The 13,824-nt window shown below is 40.0% G+C and overlaps 1 protein-coding gene across 4 annotated transcripts in view; it reads right to left on the reverse strand.

The window, feature by feature from the left end:
* Window positions 1–2,073: 2,073 nt before the first annotated feature.
* Window positions 2,074–13,824, reverse strand: part of LOC134204809 (probable serine/threonine-protein kinase DDB_G0267686) — a 333,973-nt gene continuing 322,222 nt past the window's right edge. For all 4 annotated transcript variants that reach the window (XM_062679623.1, XM_062679615.1, XM_062679610.1 and 1 more), the window contains 2 exons: window positions 6,203–6,280; window positions 2,074–6,136 (listed from right to left, as the gene is read on the reverse strand). In XM_062679623.1, the coding sequence (XP_062535607.1) occupies window positions 5,084–6,136; window positions 6,203–6,280 (1,131 nt within the window). In that variant the 3' untranslated portion in view covers window positions 2,074–5,083. The remainder of the gene's footprint in view (window positions 6,137–6,202; window positions 6,281–13,824) is intronic.

Below are 13,824 nucleotides of genomic sequence, written 5' to 3' on the forward strand. Positions count from 1 at the left end.
TCGAAATCGTCAAAAATACGTGAAAACTTCAAAAAACCGATTTTAGTTGAAGTCGTTTTTACGCAGATTCCGGGATAATTAGAGATTGCATGTCTGGAAACTATAAAAGTAGGTATACTAATGACATTCTTTTCCTCAAGAGACAATTATAAAACATTTATTCTCTTCCCGCAGAGAAATATTAACAAATATAAATAAAAACTTTCAGCAAGAAATAACTTTCGAACAACATTCGAAAGCTATAAAGGTGACGAGTGTTTCTCATTCGACTTGAGTCGTTTTTCAGTGTGCTATCGAGTTTCCATAATGCCAAAACATCTCGTTATTCTTGTACCTCCTCGAGCATACTCGAACGATGAGTCGTTGTCGAGATCGAACCGAACCCCGTAATGCCAAAACATGTTCGACTCGATAGAATTGCGTTCGAATCGAGATGCACAATGCCACCCCTGTCCGGGTGAGCTGGTGCTCGGATTCGGTTCTTGTGGTACCGCCTGGGGAGGATTTTGTTGCTGCAAGAACTGCGGATACCCGTTTGATTGCAGGGTCTGACCGGGTGGATTGTTTCCCGGATTAGGCTTGCGTTTAGCTCCTCCATTTTGCTGAAGGTGCGTTTCCTTTTGTTAAGCGGCGGCGTCATTTTAGAAATTGGATCGCGTACTGTCGTAACGGTACGAGGTGGTGTGATAGGATTAATTATTACTTTACGTTACGATACAATTAAAATATATTTCGCGGGACACATTAAAATTTGTCATCTATTCGTTGTACAAAGATAATGATAACGATCTTTCTGGAGTTTTGACACATCTGATGTTTATCCGTAATCTGGATCATGTTGCCAGTATCGCCAACAGTCAGGGTGGCTTGAGAGGGTCAGGGCTGTCCAGTCTAATTCGCCTATGTTACTGTTTGCAAATTCTCATCCTATTGGAAAAAAATACTGCCTACTACTCGTTTTCGTATTCATATGGGACAAATTTTCGATTGTGAGCAATATAGCTCAACCACCATTCCTATTCCCTATTCCAGTTACCGTTAATCCAGAACGCGTGAGTTATTGCAAAGCCAAAACACGGCGACCCAACACACGATCAAGTCAACGATATCACCATATCACCGAGCCACACAGAGACCAAATATCAACAATCGATAATTATCATTATCGAATCACAACAAGGAGCAAGATGTAAACACTTTTTACCATCTATAAATACCAGCAACTATCAGAATGTGAACATTTTTTGATTAGCTTAGGACTTAGACAGTAAGGTTCGTAGTGAATAAAGTTTATTTTTTAAAAATAAGTTTTAAGCCCTATGCGTTTAACTTTCCCATTCATTGTTCACATGGTCGAGTTTCTGAAAACGGTTATTACTATAATAGTCAATACTTTATCCAGCAATTAGTCTGCTTAAGGTTCTAGTCACCATTCTGGATTCTGATTATGATTTTGAAAGGAAGATATACCGTAGAGGAAGAAGCAAAACGCCTTTTGGGTATTCCCTCATATTTACTGTGTTTGAGATGGCCGTAACAAAAGTAAACCTAAAATTCTGTAGGTTATGCACAAAAAGTGTCAAAATAGTAGATAGGAAGATAGGAAATTTTCCACATTTTGATGAAACATCTAGCATTTCGGCGAGGCAAACCGCACTAGTGGGACTAGCCTACAATGTACTAAGCGTCTCCACGCACCGTCCATACCAAAATGCTGATTCGCCGACGCGTGGTGTGTTGTTCCCCAAGAGCCGCCAGTTAAAAGGCGTTTTGCCTCATGAGTTTTCCGGCAACGAAATATCATCACTTTTTTTTAAATGTGAATATTATCAAAATGATTAGGATTTTCTAAAATTTTAAGATGGCATCGGCTAGCTATATTGTTTAACTGTTGCATGAGGTAAAAATACCCATGAAAATCATTACAGCGTAAATGTTAGGATGTTCCGCTATGGTTTGGGATTATGCGGGTAATACAGGGGATCCCGCAATGTGAGCTATCAATTTAACGGCAAAGGAAAAGTAAGTTTCATTCTTTCATTTCGGTTTTCAGCAGACAAAACTCACATCGACTGGTATTTATTATTATATAGAATATATATTTATAATAATCTTCAATTTTATAAAATATAACAAAAAAAATCTCGTCTAAACATTGTTTACGTTTCTTGTATGTGTTATGGGTTTTGTGTGTGGGCTTGCAGTAAATTTTCCTCCGTTCCGTAATTCCAACATAAAGCATTGTAAACTACAAAAACAAGCGAAAAATCGTATATGCTGTTCTTCGTGTTAACACACATCCGTCTTTTTCTTCAGCTGGTTTATTGTTTATGTTATTGAGTTTGTTTGTTTTTTTTTCGGCTACCTATGTATTGTATTTCATCTGCGTTTTCTATTGTTCGTACGGGTGGCAACCAGCCGTCATTAGGCTTCGCTAGCTTTAAGGTGTTCCTATGTTCTATGAGTAATAATATCCCGCTCACAGTTCGGCACAATCGGACGCCTCAATGGACGTCCACTGATGATCATCACTGGGATTCTGGCGATCGGGATAATGTATGTGTGTGTGTCTGTGTGCTTGCACGTCGGGAGGTGTTTTGAATTTGCTGTAAATTGCGCTGTATTTGTCTTGTCGCTTGTTTAACAACTCTGCGTTCTGAACGCTACACAATACAAATATAGAAATATATTTTCTCGGCTTTTGCGGGCGCCGCTGCAGCTGCTGCGGTCGCCCATGCACAATTATAGCATTTTGTTTGCTTTGTAATGTATTGTTTATGTTATTTGTTATGCATTTGCACATATCTATTACACATGGACATAAATAGTTGTTTTTTGTTGTTTTATGTTAGTTAGGTATAATTTACTTCCGCTTAGTAACTCATTTTCTTTCTGTTGAGTTCGCATGAATGTTTCCTATAATTATTGTATCGTTTTAGATTCCCTTACAGTGTATACTTAGTATAATTTAGTTGTCCTTTTTCGCGTCTTGCAAGTTTCTCTTATCTTCTGTTCAGGTAAAGTATGTGTGTGTGTATCGTTTTGAAGATTTTCCTTTGTATGAGTCTTTTTGCCATCGCGTGAACGATGCTACTTTATTGTAATTCACATGTCTGATTTGTTTCTTTTCTTCTGTATTGTAAATATCAATATTTCTATAAAAACCTAACACTCATATAAGTATAATTTTGTTTCCACAGTTTCGCATTATATTATTTTCTGTGTTTGTGGATGTAAGTCTATTATTTATCTATTACTTCCTTACATTAAGCAACGTTTAAATTACACTCATTTTGCTATATGTATATGTATATGAATTGTGTTGCATCTCTTTTCGGCTAATTTTTGTAACGAAAACAAAAATGTTACTAAAATCTAAGAACTTTGTCTTACACCAGAGAAACGTGTGAAAACATGTCGGGAGTTAAAAAGGAAGAAGACCATTCAGACACCTTTAGGTAAAACAAGAGAAGGATCGAAGAAGATAAGATCAATAAATAAATAAACCCGAAGAAAGGAAACTCCTAATGAATTCTAACAACTAATATTAATTGCGAAACGAAACTAACAAAAAACCTAAGAAAAAATAACAGTTCCGTATAATTGCATCCCAGTAGGCTGCATAGACAATATGTTTGTAAACATCGATTCATGCATTTTTAAATTTCCATCGCATTGATTAGTCAGTTAGGTTAGAGTTAATTTTGTGTTTGATTTGTTATCTTCACAACGACATTTAAATGGGGTTAATTGCACAATAGATGCCACCGTTCTTGCGTTAGTTGGCAGTTGGTACGTAAATTTTTGTTCCTCCATCTTGATCTTCACTATTTTTTATTTTTTACTGGCAGGATCATTCTGCTTCTGTTTGAAGTGTCAAAACCAAAGTCAGCTATGTGATGTTCTCAAAATAAGCCAAAATACGTGTGTTGGGTGAGTAATAGTTGGATGGATTTCGTACATTTGATAGTCCTTATCAAAACTTAAGTTACTCTGCAGATTTTGAAGCCGCTGGACAGCGTTCCAAACAATTTAAGACTAAATAGAACTTTTCAATAACCAACAAAATGATTTCTACGCGTGCATGTCAAACAATTTCGCTAATAAACCATCTTTCAAAGCAACAAGAACTAGATTAGTAATGACCTGAGCTTTTATATACCGTTAATTTTATATATTTTCGTTTCAATTGTGTTATTTTGAGTCGCCATTTTCGACGGGATTTTCCATAATTTCAGGATCGCTGACAAGCAAACCGGTCAAACGACGCCCAGCATCTTCTTTAACTACTCGTAACGAACATAGATCACAAATAATCAGGTGAGAAAAATCAATCGTTTCCGCAGATCAATTTCTGATTTACACTTTTCCCGCTTCTGCTTCTCTTTCGTCATCTCTTTTCTCGCACACACCATAACCTAACATTTATACAACCACACGAACATTCACCTTAAACCTACTACTGTTTATGATTAAAACAAAATTAGTTTATGGACAATTTGATTTTCCTGTTTTTTTTTTCGCAACGAAAACCACTAACAAAAATACAAAAATAAAAATAAACAATATCTGAGGATACCCGGTTGGGATAACCCAGGAAACAAATCGCATAAATTAAATATATTCCTTGTCTGTACCTCCGGAGAAAGAAAGAAAGTCACAAGAAACTTTTCGAACAGCGCTAGTCTCTTTTGCTCTCAGTGCAAAATTCCTGTCGGCTGCGAATCTAAACAGCTCGAAAACAAATCCGACCCGAAGATGTCGATGATATCAAAATAACTTACGTGACGCCAAATGTGATGAAAGTATTGAGAATTATACCGACCGAAAAAACTAATAACCTATGTACAAAGGTTTCTTCCGATACTGTCTACTAACCTAACAAAATCAACAAAATAAATAAATATAAATATTACTACACTTTTTCTCCCGTCCTTTGCGTATGAGGGTGCGTTACTCCTTTCGCTCATCCAACCGTCAGCCACTCATCCCGCCCGAGCACTCATTCCCACTCACGCCACACCGTTGTAGCTGTTGCCGCCGTTGCCATGCCGGTCCCATACCAACCGGACGCACTGCTGCCCTAACTAACATTCTTGCACAAGTTGAGACTACCCGTCTGGTTGCTGTTGTTGTTGTTGTTATTGTTGGATGAGCTGAGACACTCGTCGCTCTGCTTTAATACTATATTTGGCTCCAGGATGGAATGCTTCATGGACTTCCCGATGACCGAATCGCGCTGGCTGTAGTAGTCGTCCTCGTGGTTGTTGTTATTGTTGATGCTGTGGTTGTTGTTGTTGTTCGATGCCAAGTTGTTGTCGTTGTCCACTTCCATGCCTTCGTCCTCATCGTAGTTCGGTTCCGATTTGATGTTCTGTATGAGCGGGGGTTGTTCTTCGTCGGTGCCACTCGAGTGCCCATTGGTTGGCGTTTCCGGTGGATTCGGAGTGGGCGTTGAGGGAGCGACCACGCTGACTGGACTGGTCATGCCGCCGTTGTTTAGCCGTAGGTTCAGAGCCTTCGCCGCTGCCGCTGCCTGGATTACGTCTTCGATGCCAAGTTTTCTTTTTTCCGCTCGCATTTCCTGTTCGTACTGTTGGACCAGCTTCCGTTTCGAGTAGTACTTTTGATACTTTTGACTGTCAAGCATCTTCTTCGAGGGGTTGATCTGGTGGACGCCGAACTGTGCGAGATTGTTGTTGTTCATGGAGCTGATGTTGTTGTTGAGGTTGGCATTGTTTACGTGGGAGCTGTTGTTGTTGTTGTTGTTCATACTTTTGGCATTGTTGTTCAGGTAGTCTTCGTTCAGTACGGCAGCAGCGGCAGCGTGCTTGGCCTTCATCAGTTCCTTGAAACTGTTTCGGCTAACTAACTGTTGCTGTTGCTGAGCGGCAGCTGCAGCGGCCGCAGCTTGTTGAGCTTGTTGCACGGCCTGCTGTTGCTGGGCGTGTGCCACAGCTTGCGCTTGCTGTTGGGCCGCCTGTATCAGTTGCTGTCGCTGCTGAGCCAAGCTTTGCTGATGCTGTACCATGTTCTGCTGCTGCTGCTGTTGATAGAGACGCTGCTGCTCTTGAAGACGTAGGGCGTGCTGCTGCTGCTGTTGCTGATAGTCGCGCTCCTCGGCGTCGTTGGTGCTCTGTGGTCGGAAGGGAAGGATAAATTAAAATCGAAAGACTTCAATGAGCGCGTAGCGATGACTTACCTCGCCATGCAAGCCCTTAACCTGCAGCGCTTCTGCCACCTTCAGAAAGTTGGGCAGGTCTTCGTATTTCACGTTCACCTGAAAGAGGAAGGAAAAAATTTGTTTTGAAACATTGCTCAGTATTTTATATAATTGTCTCAACTAAATAAAAAGAAAGGAATATCGCCACGGAGGTATGAAGATATCACATTTTAAAAGGATAATTTTTTAGCCAGATTAAATTTTTATTTAATATTATTTTCTTGTAATCAGGTAGCATTGTAATTGACTTGAATTTGATTTGTATTTGACTATGGATTATAATTGAAATTAATGTGGAACGGAATTGGATTAAAATTGGATTTGGAATTGGTTGGAATTGGATTTGGATCGGATTTTATTTGGATTTGGTTTGGATTTTGACAAGATTTGGGTTGAATTGGATTTTGATTGGATTTGGATTGGATTTGGATTGGATTTAAAATTGATTCGAACTGGATTCGGATCGGATTTGGATTAAAAATGGATTAGATTTAAATTGGATTTGGATTGGATTTGGATTGGTTTGGTTGGTTTGGATTGGTTGGATTGGTTTGGTTGGTTGGTTGGATTGGTTTGGATTGGTTTGGATTGGTTTGGATTGGTTTGGTTGGTTGGATTGGTTTGGATTGGTTTGGATTGGTTTGGATTGGTTTGGATTGGTTTGGATTGGTTTGGTTGGTTGGATTGGTTTGGTTGGTTTGGATTGGTTTGGATTGGTTTGGATTGGTTTGGATTGGTTTGGATTGGTTTGGTTGGTTTGGTTGGTTTGGATTGGTTTGGATTGGTTTGGTTGGTTTGGATTGGTTTGGATTGGTTTGGATTGGTTTGGTTGGTTTGGATTGGTTTGGATTGGTTTGGATTGGTTTGGATTGGTTTGGTTGGTTTGGATTGGTTTGGATTGGTTTGGATTGGTTTGGTTGGTTTGGTTGGTTTGGATTGGTTTGGATTGGTTTGGTTGGTTTGGATTGGTTGGTTGGATTGGTTTGGATTGGTTTGGTTGGTTTGGATTGGTTTGGATTGGTTTGGATTGGTTTGGATTGGTTTGGATTGGTTTGGATTGGTTTGGATTGGTTTGGATTGGTTTGGATTGGTTTGGTTGGTTTGGATTGGTTTGGATTGGTTTGGGATTGGTTTGGATTGGTTTGGTTGGTTTGGATTGGTTTGGTTGGTTTGGTTGGTTTGGATTGGTTTGGATTGGTTTGGATTGGTTTGGTTGGTTTGGATTGGTTTGGATTGGTTTGGATTGGTTTGGATTGGTTTGGATTGGTTTGGGATTGGTTTGGATTGGTTTGGATTGGTTTGGATTGGTTTGGATTGGTTTGGATTGGTTTGGATTGGTTTGGATTGGTTTGGATTGGTTTGGATTGGTTTGGATTGGTTTGGATTGGTTTGGATTGGTTTGGATTGGTTTGGATTGGTTTGGATTGGTTTGGATTGGTTGGATTGGATTTGGTTGGTTGGATTGGTTTGGATTGGTTTGGATTGGTTTGGATTGGTTTGGATTGGTTTGGATTGGTTTGGTTGGTTTGGATTGGTTTGGATTGGTTTGGATTGGTTTGGATTGGTTTGGATTGGTTTGGATTGGTTTGGATTGGTTTGGATTGGTTTGGATTGGTTTGGTTGGTTTGGATTGGTTTGGATTGGTTTGGATTGATTGGTTTGGTTGGTTTGGATTGGTTTGGATTGGTTTGGATTGGTTTGGTTGGTTTGGTTGGTTTGGATTGGTTTGGATTGGTTTGGATTGGTTTGGATTGGTTTGGATTGGTTTGGATTGGTTTGGATTGGTTTGGATTGGTTTGGATTGGTTTGGATTGGTTTGGATTGGTTTGGATTGGTTTGGATTGGATTTGGATTGGTTTGGATTGGTTTGGATTGGTTTGGATTGGTTTGGATTGGTTTGGATTGGTTTGGATTGGTTTGGTTGGTTTGGATTGGTTTGGTTGGTTTGGATTGGTTTGGTTGGTTTGGATTGGTTTGGATTGGTTTGGATTGGTTTGGATTGGTTTGGATTGGTTTGGATTGGTTTGGTTGGTTTGGATTGGTTTGGATTGGTTTGGTTGGTTTGGATTGGTTTGGATTGGTTTGGATTGGTTTGGTTGGTTGGTTGGATTGGTTTGGATTGGTTTGGATTGGTTTGGATTGGTTTGGATTGGTTTGGATTGGTTTGGATTGGTTTGGATTGGTTTGGATTGGTTTGGTTGGTTTGGATTGGTTTGGATTGGTTTGGATTGGTTTGGATTGGTTTGGATTGGTTTGGATTGGTTGGATTGGTTTGGATTGGTTTGGATTGGTTTGGTTGGTTTGGATTGGTTTGGATTGGTTTGGATTGGTTTGGATTGGTTTGGATTGGTTTGGATTGGTTTGGTTGGTTTGGATTGGTTTGGATTGGTTTGGATTGGTTTGGATTGGTTTGGATTGGTTTGGTTGGTTTGGTTGGTTTGGATTGGTTTGGATTGGTTTGGATTGGTTTGGATTGGTTTGGATTGGTTTGGATTGGTTTGGATTGGTTTGGATTGGTTTGGATTGGTTTGGTTGGTTTGGATTGGTTTGGTTGGTTTGGATTGGTTTGGTTGGTTTGGATTGGTTTGGATTGGTTTGGTTGGTTTGGATTGGTTTGGATTGGTTTGGATTGGTTTGGATTGGTTTGGATTGGTTTGGATTGGTTTGGATTGGTTTGGTTGGTTTGGATTGGTTTGGTTGGTTTGGTTTGGATTGGTTTGGATTGGTTTGGATTGGTTTGGATTGGTTTGGTTGGTTTGGATTGGTTTGGATTGGTTTGGATTGGTTTGGATTGGTTTGGATTGGTTTGGATTGGTTTGGATTGGTTTGGATTGGTTTGGATTGGTTTGGTTGGTTTGGATTGGTTTGGATTGGTTTGGTTGGTTTGGATTGGTTTGGATTGGTTTGGATTGGTTTGGATTGGTTTGGATTGGTTTGGATTGGTTTGGTTGGTTTGGATTGGATTTGGATTGGTTTGGTTGGATTGGTTTGGATTGGTTTGGATTGGTTTGGATTGGTTTGGATTGGTTTGGTTGGTTTGGTTGGTTGGATTGGTTTGGATTGGATTTGGATTGGTTTGGATTGGTTTGGATTGGTTTGGATTGGTTTGGATTGGTTTGGATTGGTTTGGATTGGTTTGGATTGGTTTGGATTGGTTTGGATTGGTTTGGATTGGTTTGGTTGGTTGGATTGGTTGGATTGGTTTGGATTGGTTTGGTTGGTTTGGATTGGTTTGGATTGGTTTGGATTGGTTTGGTTGGTTTGGATTGGTTTGGATTGGTTTGGATTGGTTTGGATTGGTTTGGATTGGTTTGGTTGGTTTGGATTGGTTTGGATTGGTTTGGATTGGTTTGGATTGGTTTGGATTGGTTTGGATTGGTTTGGATTGGTTTGGTTGGTTTGGTTGGTTTGGATTGGTTTGGATTGGTTTGGATTGGTTTGGATTGGTTTGGATTGGTTTGGATTGGTTTGGATTGGTTTGGATTGGTTTGGATTGGTTTGGTTGGTTTGGATTGGTTTGGATTGGTTTGGATTGGTTTGGATTGGTTTGGTTGGTTTGGATTGGTTTGGTTGGTTTGGTTGGTTTGGATTGGTTTGGATTGGTTTGGATTGGTTTGGTTGGTTTGGATTGGTTTGGTTGGTTTGGATTGGTTTGGATTGGTTTGGATTGGTTTGGATTGGTTTGGATTGGTTTGGATTGGTTTGGATTGGTTTGGATTGGTTTGGATTGGTTTGGTTGGTTTGGATTGGTTTGGATTGGTTTGGATTGGTTTGGATTGGATTTGGATTGGTTTGGATTGGTTTGGATTGGTTTGGATTGGTTTGGTTGGTTTGGTTGGTTTGGATTGGTTTGGATTGGTTTGGATTGGTTTGGTTGGTTTGGATTGGTTTGGATTGGTTTGGATTGGTTTGGATTGGTTTGGATTGGTTTGGATTGGTTTGGATTGGTTTGGATTGGTTTGGATTGGTTTGGTTGGTTTGGATTGGTTTGGATTGGTTTGGATTGGTTTGGATTGGTTTGGATTGGTTTGGATTGGTTTGGTTGGTTTGGATTGGTTTGGATTGGTTTGGATTGGTTTGGATTGGTTTGGATTGGTTGGTTGGTTGGATTGGTTTGGATTGGTTTGGATTGGTTTGGATTGGATTTGGATTGGTTTGGATTGGTTTGGATTGGTTTGGATTGGTTTGGATTGGTTTGGATTGGTTTGGATTGGTTTGGATTGGTTTGGATTGGTTTGGATTGGTTTGGATTGGTTTGGATTGGTTTGGTTGGTTTGGATTGGTTTGGATTGGTTTGGATTGGTTTGGTTGGTTTGGATTGGTTTGGATTGGTTTGGATTGGTTTGGATTGGTTTGGATTGGTTGGATTGGTTGGTTGGTTTGGATTGGTTTGGATTGGTTTGGATTGGTTTGGATTGGTTTGGTTGGTTTGGATTGGTTTGGATTGGTTTGGATTGGTTTGGATTGGATTTGGATTGGTTTGGATTGGATTTGGATTGGTTTGGTTGGTTTGGATTGGTTTGGATTGGTTTGGTTGGTTTGGATTGGTTTGGATTGGTTTGGATTGGTTTGGATTGGTTTGGATTGGTTTGGATTGGTTTGGATTGGTTTGGTTGGTTTGGATTGGTTTGGATTGGTTTGGATTGGTTTGGTTGGTTGGATTGGTTTGGATTGGTTTGGATTGGTTTGGATTGGTTTGGATTGGATTTGGATTGGATTTGGATTGGTTTGGATTGGTTTGGATTGGTTTGGTTGGTTTGGATTGGTTGGATTGGTTGGTTTGGATTTGGATTGGTTGGTTGGTTGGATTGGATTGGTTTGGTTGGTTTGGATTGGTTTGGATTGGTTTGGTTGGTTTGGATTGGTTTGGTTGGTTTGGATTGGTTTGGTTGGTTTGGATTGGTTTGGATTGGTTTGGTTGGTTGGATTGGTTTGGATTGGTTTGGATTGGTTTGGATTGGTTGGATTGGTTTGGTTGGTTGGTTGGTTTGGTTTGGTTTGGATTGGTTTGGATTGGTTTGGATTGGTTTGGATTGGTTTGGATTGGTTTGGATTGGTTTGGATTGGTTTGGATTGGTTTGGATTGGTTTGGTTGGTTTGGATTGGTTTGGGATTGGTTTGGTTGGTTTGGATTGGTTTGGTTGGTTTGGATTGGTTTGGTTGGTTTGGATTGGTTTGGATTGGTTTGGATTGGTTTGGATTGGTTTGGTTGGTTTGGATTGGTTTGGATTGGTTTGGATTGGTTTGGATTGGTTTGGTTGGTTTGGATTGGTTTGGTTGGTTTGGTTGGTTTGGATTGGTTTGGTTGGTTTGGATTGGTTTGGATTGGTTTGGTTGGTTTGGATTGGTTTGGATTGGTTTGGATTGGTTTGGATTGGTTTGGTTGGTTTGGATTGGTTTGGTTTGGTTTGGTTGGTTTGGTTGGTTTGGATTGGTTTGGATTGGTTTGGATTGGTTTGGATTGGTTTGGGATTGGATTTGGATTGGTTTGGATTGGTTTGGATTGGTTTGGATCGGATTTTTTGGTTTGGTTTGGTTTGACAAGATTTGGGTTGGATTGGTTTGATTGGTTGGAATGGTTTGGTTGGTTTAAAATGGATTCGAACTGGATTCGGATTGGTTGGATTAAAATGGATTAGATTTGGATTGGTTTGGTTGGTTTGGATTGGTTGGTTGGTTGGTTGGATTGGTTTGGATTGGTTTGGATTGGTTTGGATTGGTTTGGATTGGTTTGGATTGGTTTGGATTGGTTTGGATTGGTTTGGATTGGTTTGGTTGGTTTGGATTGGTTTGGATTGGTTTGGATTGGTTTGGATTGGTTTGGATTGGTTTGGATTGGTTTGGTTGGTTTGGATTGGTTGGATTGGTTTGGATTGGTTTGGATTGGTTTGGTTGGTTTGGATTGGTTTGGTTGGTTTGGATTGGATTTGGATTGGTTGGATTTGGTTGGTTGGTTTGGTTGGTTTGGTTGGTTTGGTTGGTTTGGTTGGTTTGGATTGGTTTGGATTGGTTTGGATTGGTTTGGTTGGTTTGGTTGGTTTGGATTGGTTTGGATTGGTTTGGTTGGTTTGGTTGGTTTGGATTGGTTTGGATTGGATTTGGATTGGTTTGGATTGGTTTGGTTGGTTGGTTGGATTGGTTTGGATTGGTTTGGATTGGTTTGGATTGGTTTGGATTGGTTTGGATTGGTTTGGTTGGTTTGGATTGGTTTGGTTGGTTTGGATTGGTTTGGATTGGTTTGGTTGGTTTGGATTGGTTTGGTTGGTTTGGTTGGTTTGGATTGGTTTGGATTGGTTTGGATTGGTTTGGATTGGTTTGGATTGGTTTGGATTGGTTTGGATTGGTTTGGATTGGTTTGGATTGGTTTGGATTGGTTTGGATTGGTTTGGATTGGTTTGGATTGGATGTGGATTGGTTTGGATTGGTTTGGATTGGTTTGGATTGGTTTGGTTTGGTTTGGTTTGGTTGGTTGGTTTGGACTCAGTTTGGATTGTGTTTGGAGGGCTTTGGATTGGTTCAGATGGTTTGGATTGGTTTGGATTGGTTTGGATTGGTTTGGATTAGATTTGGATTTTATTGGTTTGGATTGGTTTGGATTGGTTTGGTTGGTTTGGTTTGGATTGGTTTGGATTGGATTGGTTTGGATTGGTTGGATTGGTTTGGATTGGTTTGGATTGGTTTGGATTGGTTTGGATTGGTTGGATTGGTTTGGATTGGTTTGGCTTGGTTTGGATTGGTTGGATTGGTTTGGATTGGATTTGGATTGGATTTTGATTTGGATTAAGATTGCATTTGGATTTGGATTGGATTTGGATTGGATTTGGATTGGATTGGTTTTAATTGGATTGGTTTGGATGGGATTTGGATATGATTTGGTTTGGCATTGGATTGGATTTGGATTGGTTTGGCTTGGTTTGGCTTGTATTTGGATCGGTTGGTTTGATTTTGATTTGGATTGGTTTGGATGGGATTTGGATGGGATTTGGTTTGGATTGGTTTGGTTGGTTTGGATTGGTTTGGATTGGTTTGGATTGGTTTGGATTGGTTTAGATTGGTTTGGATTGGTTTGGATTGGTTTGGAATGGTTTAGATTGGTTTTGGTGTCTTTGGATTGGTTTGGTTTGGTTTGGATTGGATTTGGATTGGTTTGGACTGGTTTGGATTGGTTGGATTAGATTTGGATTGGTTTGGATTGGTTTGGATTGGTTTGGATTGGTTTGGATTGGTTTGGATTGGTTTGGATTGGTTTGGTTGGTTTGGATTGGTTTGGTTGGTTTGGATTGGTTTGGATTGGTTTGGACTGGTTTGGACTGGTTTGGATTGGTTTGGATTGGTTTGGATTGGTTTGGATTGGTTTGGATTGGTTTGGATTGGTTTGGATTGGTTTGGATTGGTTTGGATTGGTTTGGTTGGTTTGGACTGGTTTGGATTGGTTTGGATTGGTTTGGATTGGTTTGGATTGGTTTGGATTGGTTTGGATTGGTTTGGATTGGTTTGGATTGGATTTGGATTGGTTTGGATTGGTTTGGTTGGTTTGGATTGGTTTGGATTGGTTTGGATTGGATGTGGATTGGTTTGGATTGGTTTGGATTGGTTTGGAT

This window comes from Armigeres subalbatus, chromosome 1, assembly GCF_024139115.2.
Source record: "Armigeres subalbatus isolate Guangzhou_Male chromosome 1, GZ_Asu_2, whole genome shotgun sequence".
In the NCBI taxonomy this organism is placed as follows: Eukaryota; Metazoa; Arthropoda; class Insecta; order Diptera; family Culicidae; genus Armigeres; species Armigeres subalbatus.